The sequence below is a fragment of the Mytilus galloprovincialis genome, chromosome 6 (genome assembly GCF_965363235.1).
Source record: "Mytilus galloprovincialis chromosome 6, xbMytGall1.hap1.1, whole genome shotgun sequence".
In the NCBI taxonomy this organism is placed as follows: Eukaryota; Metazoa; Mollusca; class Bivalvia; order Mytilida; family Mytilidae; genus Mytilus; species Mytilus galloprovincialis.
This window is the reverse complement of record NC_134843.1, coordinates 47,059,293-47,082,209: the sequence shown is the minus strand read 5'-3', so window position 1 is coordinate 47,082,209 and position 22,917 is coordinate 47,059,293. Positions and strand designations below refer to the sequence as shown.

At 31.8% G+C, this 22,917-nt stretch overlaps 1 protein-coding gene across 1 annotated transcript in view; it reads left to right on the top strand.

Annotated features, from left to right (window-relative positions):
• LOC143079728 (fibroblast growth factor receptor 4-like) overlaps nucleotides 1-18,664 on the top strand; it is a 213,104-nt gene extending 194,440 nt beyond the window's left edge. Inside the window, exon 20 of the mRNA XM_076255274.1 lies at nucleotides 16,395-18,664. Coding sequence (XP_076111389.1) covers nucleotides 16,395-16,569 — 175 coding nt within the window. The 3' untranslated portion in view covers nucleotides 16,570-18,664. The remainder of the gene's footprint in view (nucleotides 1-16,394) is intronic.
• The last annotated feature ends 4,253 nt before the right edge of the window (nucleotides 18,665-22,917 follow it).

Sequence of the window (22,917 nt, the reverse complement as noted above, 5' to 3'; positions counted from 1 at the left end):
TGTTGTATCTACATTTAGAACTTATTTTATATTTTTAACGCCAAAAATTACTTTAAATTGACTTTTTTGTATATAGGGTGCAAATTTGAAATTTTCAAACAGCTGTTAAATAACAGTGACCTTGACCTATTTCAATTTGTAAATTTGAATTTTTATACGACCGCAAAAATTGAAAAAAAAATTGGTCGTATATTGATATGACGTTGGCGTCGTCGTCGTCGTTGTCGTCGTCCGAAACATTTGGTTTTCGCACTATAACTTAAGTATAAGTAAATAGAAATCTATGAAATTTAAACACAAGGTGAATGACCACAAAAGGAAGGTTTGGATTGATTTTGGACAGTTTAGGAATTAGGGGCCAAAAGGGTCCCAAGTTAAACTTTGTTTGATTTCATCAAAAAATGAATTATTTGGATTCTTTGATATGCCAAATCTAACCTTGTATTTGGATTTGGATTTCAAATTTGTCTACATTAAGGTTCAAAGGGTCCAAAATTAAACATTGTTTGATTTCAACAAAAATTGAATATATGGGGCTTCAATATGCTGAATCTTACCATGCAGATTTTTAATATTTGGGCCCGGTTATCAAATTGGTCCACATTGTGGTCTAAAGGGTCTAAAATTGAACATTATTTGATTTCATCAAAAATTGAATTCTTGGGGTTCTATGATATGCTGAATCTAACCATGTATTTAGATTTTGGATATTGGACCATAATAGGTAAATGTTCAATTAAAAAAAAATCAAATTGTTGAAAGTAACCTCGAGATAATGTACGATTTCTTTAGGAAAGAGTGAAGACCGTTCATAGGTTTAGATATCTATATAAGTCACTTCAATAATTGAAATACAAAATAAAGTTTACTACAATTTCATCAGTAGCAAAACGGTCATTAATTAGAGTTATCTGCACTAGCAGACGTGTCTTCCATTTCCCTAACTTTAAACTGCAAACACGTCTGAATTGCGTTGCGTTTTATCACGGAACGTCACTCAAACAGACAAACCACGCCGTGTCAACGTATATTTGTTCCCCGTAACAGAAGTTCCACTGGAAACTTTGTTATAAACAATGTCATACTACCTATTCCTGTTGGAACAAATATTCTATACTATTTATTCCGTTAGGAACATGTACTGTAATATTTATTCCTATGGAAATAATATTCCAGAATATTTTTTCCTTTTGGAACTTATATTATGAAGGAACTTATATTCCGTTACAGCCCCATCGGTCATTACCATGTAAAAGTCTTTGTTCTGTTAATGACCGATGGAATTTATAACTGAAGAATAAAGAATGTCATGTGGCCTGTTTTTATCCAATAAGATAAGCTTATTCTTAACCGATATAAAATAAACAAGTTATAGTGCCTGTTTGAAACCATAGCTCATGCATATGCTGCATGGAGTGGATGTAGGGAACGCATAATTTTAGAACATTTGCATCTTGTGACTTTGTTATTATCCTTCTCTTGATTCCTTTCACACCGAACTCTTTGTCTACATGAACAGCATGTAAAGTCATGTGAGTATCTACTTCATCGGGCGTACAAAATAATTCTTAAAACCTGATTAAGGGTTCTTGGAAGTGCTAGCTAGACTATGACTTCCTTATGTATCATAGTAACTGTTGATCTACCATGATGCTGAACAATCGATTCGCCAAGAAACCTGATTAAGGCCTGCTGAATCTCACTGACTCAAAGAAATTTTTTCCAGTCAGGAATTTGACGACTTCTATATATGATCTGGAACACTTTAACAGACGAACAAGAACTTGATTCAGCTTTAAAATAACTGCAGTTGTGTCTGCTGGTGTAAAATTTAAAGCAAGAATGGTGGTACAACAGTTTGCAATCATCAGTACGAAGATGGTCTATATCTGACGCATCATGCATGCAATAAACTAAACTCTTTCCGTGCTCCCATAGCCTCGATAAAGCTTTTTTTTGTGCTTATTCCTTGCATACTAATAAGCAATTCAGTAGAAGAACCCTGACATATAACACATTTATCCCATTGTATTTCATTCCTACTTCGTTTCGGGCTTGATGGGCATAGTTTAATGTGTTTAACTGTGAATGTGTGCCACATTCTGGGTCTGAAACGTGACCGAAGGATTTATATTACAACTATAACAAAACTATCAATTAAAAAAAAGCAATTAAGTTATAAAATTGCAAAACAACGATCTTCAAACTAACTGGACTATTCCAAATATACAAATCGACCACACAACAAGCTTAAAAGAGAAATGAAGTCAGTGACAATTGTCCTAGTTAATGACCTGATAGTGTAAGCTACAAAACGATAATCGGCACGAGAAAAGACGTGTTTGAAGGTGTCATACCACCAATTAAAAGTCCCTATCTGTTCAACCAAATTTTGCAATTTTCACAGCTTTCTAAATAGAATGAAATTCAAAACAGTGTGGCTGTGGTCATTGATTGACACATTAAATTCATCCATTGACTGGGACAATTTAGGTGAACGTTTGTATGTAACGACCACTGCTCACTATGTACTTTTTAAAGACACTTAAACTATGGGGTCACCAAAGGTTCTCAACACCTTAAGAAAGTAATTCGAAAAATTAATCAGAAATAACACGATGTTTTTATTTATATCAATTATATAAATCAAAACATAAAGGTTATTCCTGATTAATTTTTCGAATTATTTTATAATTAAAGGCGTTAAGAAACCTTTGGTGACCCCACAGTTTAAATGTCTATCGTAGGTACGTCGTGAACAGTGGTCGTTACAGACAAACGTTCACGTAAATTGTCCCAGTCAATGGATGAATTTAATGTGTCAATCAATGGCCGCAGCCACACTGTTTTGAATTTCATTCTATTTTACCTTAAGTTTAACTTCATAGAAACTAGGTATATCCTGAATCGTACAGGTGTCACCTTTCTGCATGCCAATTTTCAACATACATTCAAAATCATATAAGAAAGCAGAGAGCCTCCGAAAGGAGGTACCACTAAAAATAACCCCTGGTTTTCTGGAAATCTTAAATTAGTATACTATGGAGCGCATTAATCCTCAATTTTTAATGCAAACTCATAGACAGGTAAATTTTGGCTCAAAATGGTCTTAATATATTTTTCTTTCAACAAAACTTTCATTTCTGCAAATTTGTTGGTTAGTTTAGGTGAACAATGACATCAAATGCACTATTTTTTGTCCGAGTAGGCCTACTTTCACCTACGTTCTAAATTTGAGGGAGTAATTGGTGGTATGACACCTGAATCAAGGCAGAATTATCACTAAATTTGTGTTTTAAATTGTTTTTTTCTTGTCGGCGATTAACATTACACGAAAGATATTCGGCACACATATGAACCATGTCTTATTGGTGTAATCAGAGTAAAAATCCCGTGAAAGTAACACCTAATTACATTTTCTTTCGTTCAAAATGTGGTAAATTTCAGCTTAAAAAAATAGTCTTACTAAAATCATGAAATACTTAAGCTTAAATTATATAAATCTTTTCAGCTTTCGTTATATAATAAATTTAATTTTTAAGCTAAATGATAAGTATCATTTGAACAAATAACACAGAAAGCAATAATTTTATTTTTCGTGTTGAAGATGGTCTCTATGATGATGTATCTGTGGGTACCCTAAGAAACAACAAAATTTTGAAAAACGTGACCACGGGAGCATACGACGACATTCGTGATTGGAAAATATAATGATTTTCCAATAGTTTGCATATACATATAGCCGTGTGTTATCCGTTAACTAGACGTCTTTTTCGATACTGGGCACCCTACTAGTAGTAGACAATAAACAATACTTTATTATTAAACCTCAGACACATAGGCGTACAAGAGGACATCATATATACATGTAAACACATGTTTATACTCAATACACTTATACTGAACATAAGTATGCATGCATGGTAAAATACAGCAAAATATCGATTTTCAAATTACCATAGGGCCACACCAATTTGATTCCTTGTTCGACGGACCCGCCCGCACCTATTTTTTTCAAAACAGAATTTTTTTATTTTTTTTATATTCCCGCTTCCCGCATCCGGAAATGTAATCATGTCTATTTCCCGCACCGTTTTTTTTTTTTGTAAATATTATAAAAAGATATCAACATTGGTTTCTTTCCCCCTTACTTATATTCCCTATCAAAACATGTTATAATAAAGCACAAAGAACTTCTGAAGGATTTGCCTTCAACTGCAATTATATTGTATGCTGGCAAAACAAAACTATCTATATCCGCTGCATGTTTATGCACCTGTCCTGATTGATTCAGGGGCCTGTCGTTCAGCAGTTATCGTTTGTTGATGGTGTTCATTGGTATTTCCCCGTTTGGATATATAAATTAGATCGTTGGTTTTCCTGTTCGAATTGTGTACGCTAATAATTTTGGGATCCTTTATAGCTTGCTGTTTGGTCTGTATCAAAGCCCTGTGTAAAAGGCCGTACTTTGACCTGTGTTTGTTATTGTCAGGTTGAGAACAACCCTCCCTCAGACAAGGGGTCATTTTACTGATGTAGAAAAGAAAATAGAAATACCAAGGATTTGTATAGTTCTTCTATACAAAACCTTTGAAAACTTAAAATTTGGTACTCAAAAAGAGGAGAGTTATATCATATTTTAAACAACTTTTTCTACAAGAGGGGTCCACTTATTTTGAATAATATTAAACTGTTAAAGTAAATGTGTTAATTTAACATGGTTATACATGTAGTCCAGGAATATTACAAAATTCTTGGACATGTTTTGACCATTTAATACTAGATAGATATATAGTTCTTTTAGAAAATATGAGCCCTTTTGTACAAACAAATATATTATAACTTATATTGATCCCTCTGACATAAAACATGTAAAAGGGATATTTATAACATTAAGGGGTTGCCCCCAAACTGATTATGACTTGGATTGAGAATTGTCTCATTGTCAGTCAGACATACATAAACCAGATTAAATTATTTCTTGGTGAACAGGGAAAAAATACTTCAGAAATTAAAGAAATGTCAAAGTACAAGTTATAAATCAAGTTTTATTATTGTCAAAACCTACTATTTTATGTTTACAAAAAAAAAATATAATCGCTCGCCTTTACTTTTCAAGCTTCGCCTCAAAAATTTGCAAATTAAATATTTTTTTATTAAAATTTTCAAATCGCTCGCTCGCCCCAAATTTTGGAGTCCAAAAATCCGTAGAACAAGAAATTAATTTGGTGTGGCCTAACATTCAACTAAAAAAAGACAAACATAAATCACAACTATCGTGTAAGTTTTTTTTTTTTTTAAATATTCTACATGACAGATTGTTAAAAGCTGTTAAAATTGTACATCGTTGGATTTGCAGTATAATATTGTGGTATATATTTTTTTTATTTCTAAGCAGTTGTATTTTCTGATTTTTACATTTAAATAGATAACGAAATTCATCTCTAGACCTACTCCTTTTCCATAGAGATGACAAATTCGCTCATATTTTGGATCCAGATCATCTTCCCGTTTATTAAATCGGTTTCCAAACGAAATTCCTGTTTGTAATCTGAATAAAATGAACCTCTTGAAGAGTTATTCAGTTGAGAAAACCAATGTTGGATAAATTGAACATTCAGTTGTCGTGAAATTATGTTCTTTAAACCCAGTGTTTATGCAATGGATGTTGATCTTGCCAAATAAAACTTATTCCATTTTTGTCAAACATGATATAACGTACGTAGTTCATTTAAATTTTGTGGGGTACCGCAAATGTAACTTGAGCTTGATTTATTATACATTATCATTATGGAAGATAACTTGTTATTCACCAATTATTCTAAACAACACCAATTTATGTTTAACAATAGTTTCCAAGGGGAATCTTCCGAGTTCTTTATACACCATATAATTTGGTGTACTGTTTCTTAATTTCAAAACGGTTTTTTTCCAAAATTGTAGGTGTATTTTCTCAAGGCTATCTTTACTTTCAAATCCCCATATCTCTGAAGCATATAAAAATACAGGACTAACTAATGAGTCAAAAAGTTTTAGTTGTAAATCGACGGAAATACATATATTTCTTAACTTTTTGGTATAAAGCGTACAAAGACTTCTGTGTCTGATCAAGAAGTTTATTTCGTACTATACAAAAGCTGAAATTGAAAAGTACACCAAGGAAGCACTAGGAATCAACTATTTCAATGTTTTTGCTGCGGAAAATTCATATGCTATTTTGATGCATATCATAGATCTCTTTAAATAGTTTAACTTTAATGTTTGATTTTCGCATTTTTGCCATAATCCCGATTTCCATACAGTGTCAAAAGCAAAAGTGCAAAATAGCTTCTTACAAAATGAAAAATATATAGTAATTAAAGAATACAATACTAAAATATTATCAATAGTAGAGAATCTTCAACGACTCTTGTGACTTTGAAATCAGGTCTACGTGATCAGCATAATTATTAAACCTGTAACAGTCAGGATTCTACTTCGTCAAAACTATCTCCCCATTACGCCAGTTCACTTTCACAATCGTTTAAATGGAAGCAATTGCAGGCGGAAACCCAGTTGAAATAGAACAAGAAAATCGAAGCTCTTTGTTAGAGATAAACTGGTCCGCCGTTCTATCTATAGCTTCGCACCGTCAGTGTAGCGATAAGTGAACACAACAGGGGTCCAGTTTATGTTAGAGAAGGCGATAAATGCTTACTGTAATGTTTACTATAGTAACAAAAATTTTAAAAATTAATAGAAACAAATAAAACGACAATTTTCTTCTCAATTACGAAGTGTTTTATTTTAAAAACACCATTTGCATAAGTTTTCAATTTATCAATTATACAGTAATGCAGAACAATTAGATATCAAGTCGACGACATGGGTATCTATCAAGTTGGATGTAGAAAATGCATAACCTCCGATTTTTATTATTTTTTACCGCGGACGGAGAACATATCAATCTATTAGTTCAGTAATTTTCGTGTCTGCCCTTCCATTATTTGACTCGAGAAAAAAAAAGGATAACAATTGTATCACATTGGAGATAGTTTATGCGAGTCACATATCTATACTATTAAACGAGAAGACCTCATTTTGTGTGTCGCTTCTCTTCTTTCCACAATAAAGTAATCATCATGCCTCTGTGTTCTTTAGGTACAGTGCATAGTCGCATTTGTCATCCATTTTTATGATTATTCAGATTGAGTTATTTTGGGAGAAAAACAAGAAAAAACGCATCCGGATATTGATTCCGTCATTGGGCGAAATTTTAAGTCATATTAGATTTTCGGTTTGCGTTTTTCTGTATTCTTTGAACATACATATACTACGAATAAAGTGTATTTTCTATCTGCTATCTTTTTTTAAGTTTACTATCCACGGCGGTCACAGAGTTAACTCAAAAGAGAGAGAGTCTGTATAATATAGAAATGACCGCCGTGGATCGATAAATAACCTGAGAATTGAAAGTAAAAAGCAAATACACTTTATTTATAGTAATGAATGTTCAGCGCTAAAAGTATGCATGTGTTATTAATGTTAATAGAAATAAAAAAAAAAGGGAATTTTTTAAAAATAAAGGAGGAGCAGGGCTAGGAAAACAATACACCTTAAAGCTAATCCCGGCTGACCGGGCCGCTTGAAATTTTGACGCATACAACAATCACTTTTCCATTGTGGCGTCAGATATTTTGTATTGTGACGTCAAAGTTTTGCGGGAACCTGTGTGATACCCAGTAATGGCGGACAAATAGCAATAAGGTGTATTGTCTTGTCCCAAAGCACCTGACTTTTGATACCTTTTCTGAAATTCTCCATCAATTAAATTTTTTACAAAAATTCATTATAACAAAAAAAAAGAAGGTGTGGTATGATTGCCAATGAGACAACTCTCCACAAGAGACCAAAATGACACAGAAACTTACAACTATAGGTCACCGTACGGTCTTCAACAATGAGCAAAGCCCATACCACAAAGTCAGTTATAAAAAGCCCCGAAATGCAATGTAAAACAATTCAAACGAGAAAACTATATATATAAACGGCTTTATTTATGTACAATAAACAACGAAAAAAAATGTAAGACATGAACAAACGACAACCACTGAATCACAGGCTCCTGACTTGAATGTTCTTAATATACTAAATGTATGTTCATATTGAAATTAATAAAAAACAAAAAAATGGGAATTTGGGAAATACAGGAGGGAGAAAAAAAATTTCCTGTCCCCAAGTACCTATGACTTTTGATATTTTTCCTGAAATTCTCCAGTCATTAAATCTTTTGCAAAATTCTTCCTACAACACTTTACATACTTTCAACACGCTCTGATTGCCCGCGATTTCGCGGGTGTGTTCTAGTACTCAGTGATAAAAAGAAACTCACATATACTCAGTGATAAAAAGGGTAACAATTGTATCGAAAAGAGAAAATCGAGTGCACCTGTTTATGTTAGGGCGTGTTTGAGTTGAATATTTTGTCTTTAAAACGTACAAAGCAAAAATATTTCATACATCGTCTCGCTTCAGATTCTATCATTTTTATATATCAAAGCTACAGGTTGACTTTATAACATAAAAAAATCACAGTACTAAAAGATGAAATATATGGGTCAAGTGAAATACCTATCTAATGAATCACAAAAACAGAGTAGGTGTGTTCGAATAGCTATTTTTTTACTGAAAGTACTTGACGACAGTCTTTCAAGTTGGATGATGAAAATGCATATCTTCGAAAAATTATATTTTTTTGTGTGTTAAAACAAGGGTTTATAGTCTTCAACCATTAAAAAAATCTAGTCTGCCCTTCCACGAAATATTTAATTATAATTTTTTTAAATGTCTATGAATTTTCGAAAATTCCACCTGACAAACCGATCAGACAATAGTTTTAAGTTGAATCAAAGCAGACAAGATCATTAACTGACGCTCATTAGCTAGTTGATACATTTGTCTTTTAAAATACAATTGACATATAAGGATCGTAATGGTGCAATGTGGATAAATTTATCGGTTTCCGAGAGCAAAATTGGCAGCGCGTCATCCCTTTTTTTTCCCTAGATTTTTTTTATGTTATAAAGGCAACCTGTAGCTTTGATATATAAAAATGATAGAATCTGAAGCGAGACGATGTATGAAATTTTCTTGCTTTGTACGATATCAAGACAAAATATTCAACTCAAACACGCCCTAACATGAAAAGGTGCACTCGGTTTTCTCTTTTTGATACAATTGTTACCCTTTTTATCACTGAGTATATGTGAGTTTCTTTTTATCACTGAGTATATGTGACTCGCATAAACTATCTCCAATGTGAACACACTCAGCTTGTGTTTCAGAAAACCTTGACTCATACATGTCTTATAGGTTAGACAATACTTGGTCATGTTTTATTTATAGGTTAGACAATACTTGGTCATGTTTTATGAAGATTTAAAAAAACAGCAACTTTTAATTTCGTACTGGGCATGAACTATACTGCTGTGTTCCTTATATTCCAGTTTCCAGCTGTCTCTCACTCCAAGAGGTGGAAGAAGAATTTCATGTTATCATAATATGTACAGAACTTATTAGTCTTAATAAACCTAGGACCAAAATGTTAAATGAACTTTCTAATATTGTCACCTGTTTTAATTCAATGCGTAATGCCAAATTTTTTATAATAACCATCGTTAACAGTATTCGTAAAATGTATAATGTGAGAAACAACTATAATGTCAATATATTTAATAGTTATCCCACGCGGACGCGGTGTGTCAGTGTGAGATCACCCCGGAGGCCTGAGAGGGTGATCTACCACTGACACATCACGTCCGAGTGGGATATAAACTATTTAACATCCCAGCTGTTTTACATTAGACGAAAAACCATTTACAATTCATAAAATCTAGTTTAGAACGCCACACAACCATTATAACATACTTTATATATTACTATATGATGCATACGATACCCTTTATGACCCCGAACACGATGAGTAGATATCGAACAATGTCATCTCGCCCCACTTGCCAATCGGCCCACACTATATCGCCACTTTATAAAAAAATGGTCCCAATCTTGTTTACCGACTCGCCCAAATTCTGAAAAAGGGTAAAATCAAATTGAACAATCAGTCTGACAACTCACTTATTAACGAAAAGGGGTTAAACCCCACTGAATAAAGGTCTGCCAACTCGCTCCACTTATAAAAATATCTTGCTTCCTTTTAGTATGTTAAATCACTTTTTAATCGTATCCAGTCGTCCTGGTGAAGTGGTATGTGTCGTGGCTTGATATGCTAAAGCTCTTGAGTTCGAATCCCAGCATAGGCAATGGATTTTTTCTACGTGAATTTTGATAGATAGTCTTTTCCGTATAATTAATTATAAGTTTTATAGTGGATTTGACATTCCCGCAAAAATGTTACAGAACAAAGAAACTCAAACTGGGGTGATCTGGATCACCCCTGTTAGAACAAAGGATGTAAGAACTGTGAATGATTCATGACTAATACCATAGTGTTCTATATAATTAAGATATTTGAAATGATAACTTTAAAGAGGAGGCATGTTGTCAAAAATGGTATTGTAATAAATATTAATATTTTATTTCAATGCTAAATGTTTATTTTGTCTATCGTTGTTGTTTAAATGTGTTTTTTTTTTATTTCGTAACAATCCTATGTTGTTTGGATTTTAGACTAAAAAAATCTTATTTTTATTGTAAATCTTAATCACAACCGTATAAAAACAACAAAACAACAAATTAATTTAATTTTTGCTTATTCACAAAAGGACCGGAGCTAGAAATGACAAGTAAGATTTGTTTAAACAAGTATAAAGTTATGGTTTCAAACTCTTTCACTCCAATAGTTTGGTTTGAGTTTGTTGTTGTCTGTGGTATAAATAGATTGAGGTCAAACATATCTTGAATATAATAGCTAATGACCAAATTTGATTGATTTAACAACTAAAAAAGTTCGGGATAACCAAAAAAGAATACATCACAGAAGAATTTGGAACGTTTTACGAACTGGCTTCACGAACAAATAATTATGATGAATTTTATTAAATTTCTTCACATTTGCATTTCGACTAATTTTTTTTATTTTTATTTTTTTATTTTTTTTACAACATAATAATTTTATTCATCAAATATTGCTTGTTACAAAAATTATCAAGATTCCAAGCTTCTCTTGATGTACCCTGTTACACTCCACTGACTACACAGGGAATAATCAGCTGATTAGATTAATTGACAGATATACATTTTATTGGGCGTATGACATTTTCGCCGATTTTGAATATTTTCATTCTTTCATTTGCGCAGATTTCATTTTTTCATTTGCGCCGATTTTATATTTGCTCCTAATTAGATTTACAGGTAAGTTAATACTTGTACATATACTGTACTTATACCATTGATAAAATCTGGTTATAATTGTTCATTTGTGTTTAAATTACTTTTGATTCATATTGTTCTTGAACTTCGTTGTAACATGATGGACAAAGTACACACTGAAACGAGCCGAGGAGTCAATTCTTTAGTAATCGAGGGCCATACATATCGGAAGGCTAGTGTCCTGAAACATAACAACATATCTTACAAATTTACCATAAATCGTGTAAAGCCAGTCACCACGGATTCTTGTGTCAAAACACTGATCGAGCATAAACATGTGGCAGATGTCCGAAAGACAGAGGTTAAAGAACTACGGGTACTGTCAAGGAAAAAGTCTGGAGGTGTATCTTCTAGGCCTTCTTCCATCTCCCCGTAGTGAGCAGGGGACAACAGTTTTCCCGTTTGAATGGTTTTACACTAGTAATTTGGGGCCCTTTATAGCTTGTTGTTCGTTGTGAGCCAAGGCTCCATGTTGAAGGCCGTGCATTGACCTATAATGGTTTACTTTTATAAATTGTTATTTAGATGGAGAGTTGTCTCATTGGCACTCACACCACAGCTTCCTATATCTATGTTATGATTGACAAATCATTACATTTATACAAATGGCTAGTGGAAGAGGTCTAAAATGATAAAATAAAAATTACATGACTTGGATGGAGAGTTCTCTCATTTGCACTCATACCACATCTTCTTATATCTATTCACCTGTAATTTACCTGTAAAAAATCGGCGCAAATGAAAAAAATAATAGGCGCAAATGAAATGCAGATCGGCGCAAATGCAAAACGCCGATTTTATTAAGTTAAACAGTTAATGCAGAATAACAATTCATTTGTTATATTATTTTTAATTTTTGATAACATTGGACTTATTGTCTTATCTCTATTTGTGTCTACTCTCTTATTATATTCATTCACCAAAATTCTGTAGACATCTATATTTTTTGTTTTCTGTTCAGATACATAGTATGTCTTATATATAGAAAATCTAATTTAATCAAAAAAATTATTGAGAAATACTTGTTGTCTGTGATTTTGTACCCAAATATTAGGTGTTGTAGTTTTATCACAAAATCTATATTACATCTTGTAAGGAGGTCATCTATGTGTTGCCAAAATCGTGTCAAATAAGAACACTTAAAAAAATAATGATTATAGTCTTCTTCTAGGTTACAAAAATTACACATATTATTGTTAGTTATTTTTCATTGTGATAGAAGCTTTTTGTTAGTACAATAAATTGTAGCAGTTTCCATCTGAAAATTTTTAATTTATTTTCAGTTAAATGTTTAAAAATAAAATTATACAATGACCTCATGTTTGGAGCTTCTTGCATTGATAAAACCTTAAGCCGCTTGTTTATCCCTATTGATAGTTCGTTTATATTACTCACTAGTGAATCATATAACATTTTATTTGAAAAACATGTAGTCTCAAAATAACGATCTTTCCATGTGATCTTATTTCTCTGTACTTTTAACAGAATTTTCTTTTTTAACAATATGATTCCAATTATGTGGAATAGATTGTTTCAATTTATGAATTTCAGCAATCCAGTTTACCTTACACTTAATTTTTTTTTAAATATTATTTTCTGATATGGACATAGTGTTGTCAAGAATTTCGTTTAAGTAAATACTATATTATACCACTCTTTATCCAGTTTCCAAAGATAATTGGTTCATTATGAAATGTAATGAATTTATTTCCCCATATTATTTGCATTCTTATATCAAAATATGTGTCTGTTTTTTTTTTGTTCGCCCACCCCCAGTCAAAATCCAAGCCTTTATTACTTCCCTATAAAATTCGGGAACATATGTGAAATATTCTAAATATTTTATATCATTTAAATTCATGTTGAATATAAACAAAATATTATTTGACACTTTTAGATATTTAAAAGGTATAAGCTTCCAGTTGGCAATTTTACCATTAACAAGTCTATATACCCATGATGCCTTTAGCGACATGAAATAACTTTTAAAATCAACAATTTGTAAGCCCCCTTTTTCATATGGACGTATTATCAGATTTCTTTTTACTTTGTCAAGCTTCCCATCCCAAATATATTTAAAGCTTCGTGTTTCTAGTTCTTTAATATAACTTTAGGGAATTATGAAAACGCATCCCAAGAATGTAAATAAAGGTCAGTGTTTTTATAATAAGTATTTTCCCTAAAATTGAAAGATTTCTTTTTTCCCATGTCTTGAACATTTTAATCATTTTTTCTATTTTGCAATCCCAATTTAATTTTTTGCATTTCGACTAATTTTAATTTAAAGAAACAGCACCTCAGTATGAATACCCAGAGATTGAATCTGATTAACAATGTTGTCATGTTATCTTTCGGGCCAAAATGATGCTATTAACAATACAATATAAAATTATGAATAGAAATAATGGGGAATATGTCAAACAGAAAACATCCCGACCAAAGAGCAGAAAACAACCGAAGGCCACCAATGGGTTTTTAACACAGCGTGAAAATCCCATTACGGGAGGCATGCTTCTTTAACAAGAATATTTTGTCCCACATTGAACAGCACTGAGTTACTTTGACAATCCATGTCAGTTTCAATATCTTATAGAGTGTTCCCCTCTGTTTTAGTTTGTTACCCGTATTTGTTTTTGCTTCATCGAGTAATATTTATTGAACAGTGATATACTACATGTTCTGTTGCGTTTATTTATACAACAAAAGTAAGGTACAACCATTGATCTCTATTTAACAATTATATGATCTTTCGCATCAAACAGGCATTTGGCAATCCCGCTGCAAATGTTTGCACCTGTCCTAAGTCAGGAATCTGATGTACAGTAGTTGTCGTTGGTTTATGTAATTTATACGTGTTTCTCGTTTCTCGTTTTTTTTTATATAGATTAGACCGTTGGTTTTCCCGTTTGAATGGTTTTACACGAGTAATTTTGGGGGCCCTTTATAGCTTGTTGTTTGGTGTGAGCCGAGGCTCCGTGTTGAAGGCCGTACATTGACCTATAATTGTTTAACTTTTTTTTAAATTGTTATTTGGATGGAGAGTTGTCTCATTGGCACCCACACCACATCTTACTATATCTATTTGGTTTCACGATTGCATTTCTTTTATTTTAAAGAAAGCAACTTGTATCTTAAAAATTATAACATATAGACCAATAAGCAAAAATTTTCAAAAATACAAGATCTACAATAGGACAATATGGAGGAAATCGTCAAACGACTCCTTATTGTAGTAATTGCCCTTTAATGCCGATTTTCACTAAAAACAAATTTGGTTTCGCCTTCTATCATGTTCTATGATAACAATTACTATAATAAATAAAAAGACATGTTAGATCACAAAAATGGTTAGCAAGGCAAAGTCTGCTAACAAGTCAAATTTTGTCGATAGAGTTAGTAGACTATCACTCATTATGAGAGTGATTTCCCATAAATGAGCACTTATTAAAAATGGTATTTCACATCCTAAATTGTATGGTAATATTGTACTTAAAGCGAGAAAATCACTATGTGATCCGTGTAAACTCATCGAACCTTCAAACAAACTTTTAAGTAAGGGTTATCGTACCCATATTGTAATTAGATCTCTGAATATAGTTTACATTGGCACTAATATCGATTTTGTCATTAGCAAATTAAAACATTACATAAATTGTATCTCCTTATGAGGCGGGATGTATAGAGACACAGACACGTTAAATTTTATCTCTATAGAAGTCGCTCCTCACTATCCTACTTCCTGTCGATACATTCATTTTTGGCATTGTACTAGTCATGTATTCTCTGACTGTTCATGACGTTAAAATAATAAATCCCTGGGATGTGGTTTAGTTGATTTTAGTCTCTGATGCATGATTTTTTTTATCATTAATTGTTTTTGGCTTTTAACTAGCTGTCAGTAACTGCAAGTACTCTCAAATCGTATTTTCTTGTTAATTCGACCTGTTGATAATGTTTATAATTCTTTTTTGTTGTTTTATATTTATATGGATCTTGTCTATATTCCAGCTTTGATTATTTGGAATATCACTTCTTCTTACAACATTTGTATAAACTTTAAGATTTACCTGTATTTTTTTAAAACCGGGTTTTTTTCTAAAGTGAATATTTTCGAAGGGTTAAATATTTCGCAGTGGTGTCTTGACATGGCTTTGTTTGGACTTGTTTGTTGGCTTTTTGGCCTTGAATGTTTGTCCCTAATATTTTATTAACTGTGCATTTGCATTCAGATATCGCAGATCAAATTTATTCGTTTATAGTGTATTAATGTACGTTTTTTGATTGAGTTAAGCCTGCCAATTGATATTTTATCGTGTGTTTTTCTATGTTGTGATGTTATGCTATTGTTTCAGAAAAAGGGAGAAGGTTTGGATCCATTAAAACGTTTAATCCCGCTGCAAATGTTTGCACCTGTCCTAAGTCAGGAATCTGATGTACAGTAGTTGTTGTTTGTTTATGTAATATATACGTGTTTCTCGTTTCTTGTTTTTTTATTTTATATAGATTAAACCGTTGGTTTTCCCGTTTGAATGGCTTTACACTAGTAATTTTGGGGGCCCTTTATAGCTTGTTGTTCGGTGTGAGTCAAGGCTCCGTGTTGAAGGCCGTACATTGACCTGTAATGATTTACTATGGATGGGTCTCATTGGCACTCACACCACATCTTCCTATATCTATATTTTTTTTGCGCATTTTTGTGTTTTCATCAAAAACTAAAGGATATAGAGAGAAACTAAACAGACTTTATGATCAGCAATACAAGATCAGCTGAACAGAGATTTTTTCTCAAGAATTTCTCGTCTGCGATGTTGGAGAGTATCCTTTGTGTAATACGAGATAGACTAAGGTGAACGACACCGGCTTATTAGAGACTCTAGCCCGACTAGTATTTGTTTTGTTGTTTTGTCATAATTAAGGTTGCTGTCTCATTTGTGTATATCACATGTCTCATTTACTAATATTAACAACTAACAAAGCTAATTTTAGTGTCGAAAGTTCAACATATATACTTAATTGATGTTTCACAGGTACCTATTGATGACAAGATGCTGGGGCGCAGAACCTGAAAGTCGTCCAACATTTAAAGAGATTGTCTGTGATGTGGAATCTTTGCTTTCCCAGGAGGCAGAATATATAGAACTGAATACATACCAAGAGGACAAATATAATATGTTGGAAAACACATCTGATGAACGGGTGTGATTTTATAACCAAATTGACAGAATTTTATATAATTAGTATCATGAGTATTATTTTTTATAAATTGGTGTCATTATCCTTTCTATTATTCAGTCATATACGTTTAAAAATTTCAGACGGTTGACGAGTGGACTTTGTCTCCATGTCATTTTGTAAATGAAGGTGTAATACCACCAAATCATAGTACGTCACATCCCGTTGCACACACAAAAGGGTCGAAAAAAATATTCCCTTGATCTTTTCATGACATTTATTCATGGAAAATGAATTATACCTTGAGTGCAAAAGAGATTGCATTTAATCACAAATTCTAAAAGACATCAACTTCAAAAACCTGGAATTAAAGGATTTTCGTTGGTCGTTGTCTAACCTCTTTTGTTTTTCGTTTATTTGATTTCCACATTAAACAGGCTATTGGGTTTTTTTTTTCTATTGATTGTTTTACATTAGGATTATTCGCTTGGGCTTTTTGTATCATACGGTATGGTTTTTCTCCATTGTTAAAGGCCCTATGGTGACACATATTTGCTTACATCTGCATCATTAAATAAACGTTGGTCTCTGGACTGGGTTGCTCAAAACGTTGGATAGTGTTAGCCAGTGGTTAAACTGCTTATCCATTAGTTAACTTTAAACAAATGGATTATTTCTATTGCTCAAAGTTTATCCAGTGGATAAAACGTGCTATCCGCCGGATAAATTTATCCGGTACTTTTTGACTGGTTAAGTTTTAGCCATTGGTTAAAAACGGCATTGCGATTGATTAATAATGGGTATTATTAAATTAATATGTTGAAATTTCAGATAATTGCATTGTTTATCATTGTTTATTACTTGTTAACCTTTATATTCGTCACATATGGTATTTTGAAGCTCATGAAAATTTGATATAGGTGTAAATTTTCACTCCTTCTCCCTAAAAAAAGAAAAATACTCCACTTGACTTCGATCATTTGGCATACACAGTAAACACTCACTTGTGGCATTTTACGTAGTGATTGTGAAGTCAAAAACTTATAACATTTATACTTTTCAATTTTTTAAAGTTGTGTCCACCTCATTGTCAATGAAAGCTATACGTATAAAGAAAAATACACCACCACGGACGCTGTTTTTTAATTTCAAGTTTTCAAGTTTCAAGTTTTTATTAAATCAGGAAAATCAATACAAGTATAATGATGTCTTCCCCCACATTAACATGATATTACATCACATAAATAAATATATATTATGTATGACAAAATATCAAATCAAGGTTAAATGAATAAAATTACAAAGATTCAAAGCATAATTGTATGTAATGGCATATATTTTTTGTGTCATCAATATTTTGTGGGTTAAGTAAACTAATAATGGTTTCCATAACTTTTTCAGGGCACAGATCTTGTGAATTAAAATTTAGTTTATTAAATAGTTGTTTTCTATAATTTTCAAATTTTTTGCAATAAATAAGGAAATGTTTTTCATCTTCTATTTGATTGCAGTTAGAGCATATTCTGTTTTCTCTCTTAATTTTTGGTCTGAAATATCTACCCTTTTCAATCAAAAGAGGGTGGGAACTAATTTTTAATTTTGTAAGATTTCTTGTTATATTAGGAGAACATTTATAAGATAGATAATTTTGCAATTTAAATTCTTCTGAATAAATATTGGCATAGAAATGTAATTTATTGTCTTGTTCAATTGAACGTAATTTTTCTAGATTATTCAAAGTGTTATTAGAATGTTGGTTATTAATATTTTCCTTTAAGTTCTTTAAATTGAGATTATTGTCTGTTAAATTATATTTTTCAATAGAGTTAGAGATAAATTTGTGCCAAGATCTGTGTCCATCAGTATATAATGAATGATCTAATTAATTTGATTTACTTTTAATATACATATTGCGATTTCCAGTTAAAAAATTAAGGAAATATTTACTTAATCAACATATAGTGGTAGTGGTTCATTACATTTGCATGCATTTGATTTACAGATACCAGTGGTATCTAGATTTGTACATATTATGATGCCTTAGTTACATTGTAATTACACGTTGCCATGCGTTCTATCAGGTTCGCGTTACTGTGAGGTATAAAATAAATGCTTCAACCCTGTACCCAATACCTGTTTTGTTTAATTATTTAGAATTAAAACAATTCTATAATTCTACGTTCTCAAAAACTATTGAAATATTTATTATCAATTAAGTAAGTGTTTGGATACCAAATATGTAACAGGTACAAAAATGTTCAAATCCTTTTAAATATTTATTTGATTTAATTTCTAAATTTCCTTCAGGTGACTTTAAATTTCTTTTAAGCCGAAAATACCAAAATAAGCACAGTGTCTTTGGTTAATCTTGCCGCTGTTTTGTTTCCAAAACTCCATGCTACAGTCTTGCATAAAGATCCATAAAGTACTGACAAAAAAATCATATTAAAAAACTAAAATGTATTTTGTGGACATAGAATTTGGTTTTTGTAAAAAAAAATATATATATATATATATAATCTAAATCCTTATTTGTAGTATTAAGACAGATAACAGTGCTGAAAGTTAGGTTGAAGTAATATATAGATTTGCGAGTAAAAAATTGAATAAAATAATTATTCCAAATAAATGTGTATCGCCTGTGTACAAAAAACCCTGTACAAATTATAATTTGTACGAAATTACAACTTCTTCACAACACATGTATATCAATGCATATAAAAACGTTATTAAGAATTTTTTCTTGTTGGATACACCAAGGATTTGTATAGTAAGATCTTACTATACAAATCCTTGGATACACATGTAATTGCAATATTTCATGCATATTCAGGACATACAAAAACAAGATATGCCAGATCTGCACAAATACAGATTGCCTCTTTTGAAGGAGGTTGTGTTAAATAGGGCAGAAATCTAGCCTTGCAACAGGCTACCGATAACACAGACCAATTAAGGAGATATTTCAATGATCTTTATACGTGCAGATTAAGTTACATATGCCTGCATGAGGCATTGGATTCAGGATGACGTGACTGCGTATCTATACATCCAGCACAGCACATACACCATTTCTTTGGCGTCCGTATAATGGTATGGCGATGTCGTTGTTGGAAGAAATTCATTTTCCAGACAATATAACTTGTGTGCTAGTGAATGGATCTCTGTGAAATTGATTTTAACACAAGGTTCCATACCACAAAGGAACGGGTTTGGATTGATTTGGTGGTTATGACTTAAACTATTTAAAAAACGTGTGTACAAGTGTATGGATATCTATGAAATTTAACCACAACATGCTCAAGGTTACATACAAAAAAGATGGATGGAATCATGGATTAATTTGGGTGTTGTCCTAATTTGTAGGAATAAGGGGCTAAAACAAGCATTATTATTGTTTTAAGACAATGAATTTTGTGTAATTTTGGGATTGATTTGGGTGATAATGGTTCAAATTTTCTAGGTTTTGTTACAAATTAGGTAGTTAGTTTTCTCAATTAAATTGTTTTATATTTTTCATGTCAGACTTTTACAGCCGACCACGTAGCTATTAAAGATATATATAAGTGTTGTGAATCTTTAGTAAAAATAGATAATAAACAATCTTATTTTATTAATAATCTCCATTAAATTTTTGATGGAACATGTGATTCTGTGTCCTTAATATCAATATGTAGTTTCCTTAATATCAATATGTAGTCTTAGTTTTGCATATTATGATCTTTAAATTTAATATTATCAAAATCACTAAACGGTTTACAATCTGCTTTCAATAAACTGGAAAAATATTGCTACAAATGGCAACTGATTGTAAATAAAAAAAAAATTAAGATTTATCATTCTAGAAAATCTTTTGAGTCAATTTTTTTTATGAACAAAATCAGTTAACTTTAACCCATAAGATTTAAAAGAGAATATTAGAAATCTCCTCCGCAAACAAAAAAACTTTTTTGGACTCGGCGGCTAATATTAAGCTAGAATAAGAAAAATGTCCGACTTTTTCGTTGATTCAAAGACCGAAAATGAATTTTATAAGTAGATATAGCAGAAAGTGTATGAAAACAGTAAGGTAATAATAACAACTATCCAAAGTTCAAATATTTGCCTCATTGTTCGTGAGTTCATAAAAAGTAGATTCTTTAAAGGCTTCCGTCCCTTCAGTAAGGTGCATTCACTAAATTAAAAGTACAAGTCCTCGAAATGTCAGTTTAGTTTGCGACTGGTCCTGCTACTCATGTTATAGCTGTCATAATGGAACTTATTCCTGTACTAGCGAAAGTTGGGCCTTTTCGTTAATATAAACTGAAACGAAGGTTAATGAAAGACTAATCGCAAACAGCGACCAAAACTATTTCATTGAATTACAGCCGTTTTCAATGAGTGTGTAGCTAAAGGTCATATCTTTGATAAACTTGCTTGCAAGCTGAACCATGAAGTCATTGTTAGGTAAGGTATACTACCCTCCTTTCGAAGTGGCCTAGTCCTACAGACAGATAGATTGGTTGTCTGTCGGACTAGACAATTCTTAAAGGAGGGTAGTTTACCTAACCTTATAATGACTTCAATTTAATCAAAGGTATTACCTTTATCTACACGCTCAATGAAATTGGCTGTAATACAACCCGGGATAATATATTAGTCGTTTTACCACCAAGAAAATATTACTTATTTTAGCCATAGATTTGAGCAACCCAGTTATCCAAACGTCAGTCGTACAATATTTCCTCGAAATGCCGCCTGTAACTGCCTTATCATATGATATACGTTTGACAGGACTGTGTACATGGTTTATGAGTGGATTTGGCATACATAGATAAAATGCAAAAGTTCAAAAATGGGAAAGCGATAGGTGAGGTTGTTAGGTTTGATATATGCCTGTTGTGCTTCTTTATTAAATATTTGATCTTTTTGTTGTGATAAAGATGCGTGTGGTACTTGTACGTCCTGCCATTTTAGTTTGTGATATTCTCGTACATGTATGTATGTCGCGTGGTTCTGTGCTTATATATCCAGTAATTGTGCCATTGACTGTGCTTTGGCAAATTTATGCTATTTTGTGCTTCTTTGTTACATGTTTGTTTGGTTTTTTTAGTCATTAAGATTATAACACAATATTGACTGCTGTATATTTGACATTTTTAACTATTATGTTTGTTTGTTTTGTTCACGAATCATTGTCAATATAATGGATTTTGATGAGACTGTCATAAAAATGAGAGATTTAGCTAGCTATAAAATCAGTTTCAATCTACCATTTTCTACGTAAGAAAATGCCTGTAACAAGTCAGGAATATGATAGTTGGTATCCACTCGTTTGATTTGTATGAGCTTTTGATTATGCCATTCGATTAGTGACTTTCCGTTTTGAATTTCCGTAGAGTTCAGTATTTTTGTGATTTTACTTTTTTCAACTTTTTCAAGTTTTGCAAATATTATTTTCTGCGGACTATGATTATAGTAATAAAACTATATATTAGAAACACATGTAATATCATGAATTTGTTTAATGAATTTAAATTGATAAAACAATATATATGTATTTTTATTATTATTTTTTTATTTCTGTTTTTAGGTCTGAAATAGTTTTTAAAAACGAAATTACTTTACTATCTTTAAAAAAAATGTGATAAAAAAGTTTAAAATATTAACTGTGGGTAACGTCGCTCAAGGTTATCCCGACGTTCAGAGGGGAATATGATACTCAGAAGGGAATATGAAGTTTTGTTCGACGTCACGTGGAATAGTTTCAACCATCAGATGTTGATTTCGCTATTTCTGATATTAATTAAACATATTTTGAATTAACTGGTTTAGAAATTTTCTCTTAAACCAATGACCATTAAATTCTAAAGCAACACACTGTAAAACTAGTTACTTTTTACGACAAGATTTTCTTTTCCTTTCAATAATGTTAATCATGTTTCCATCTTGAACGGTTATTTTCTTTCGACACCATCGTATAGTACAATGTATGTATCACATAGTGTGTATATGGCACGCGGGAACTACATAAATGAGATAATCACAATTTATCGGGGATAATGATAGATTTTCGGTCGACCATTATAGATGTACGGCGTAAAGTATACTTTACGGTTGTAAATGCATTTACGAAATTATCGTCGACAATCTATCATTATCGATCATAAATGCATTAACAGTCGACAATCTATAATAATTAAAGTCCTCTGACTTCCCTAGTAAAATTTCAAAGACTAGTGGAAACATCTCGCCATCAACAAGTTTGTTTTGAGTGAAGAATGTAAATGAATTTTCCTCTTTTCTAAATTGCACTCATTATTTCTATATCTATTAAAAAATTTACTGAGAAAAAAATAATCAAAATTACGGTATATAGTTCTTAGGCAGCAACCATTT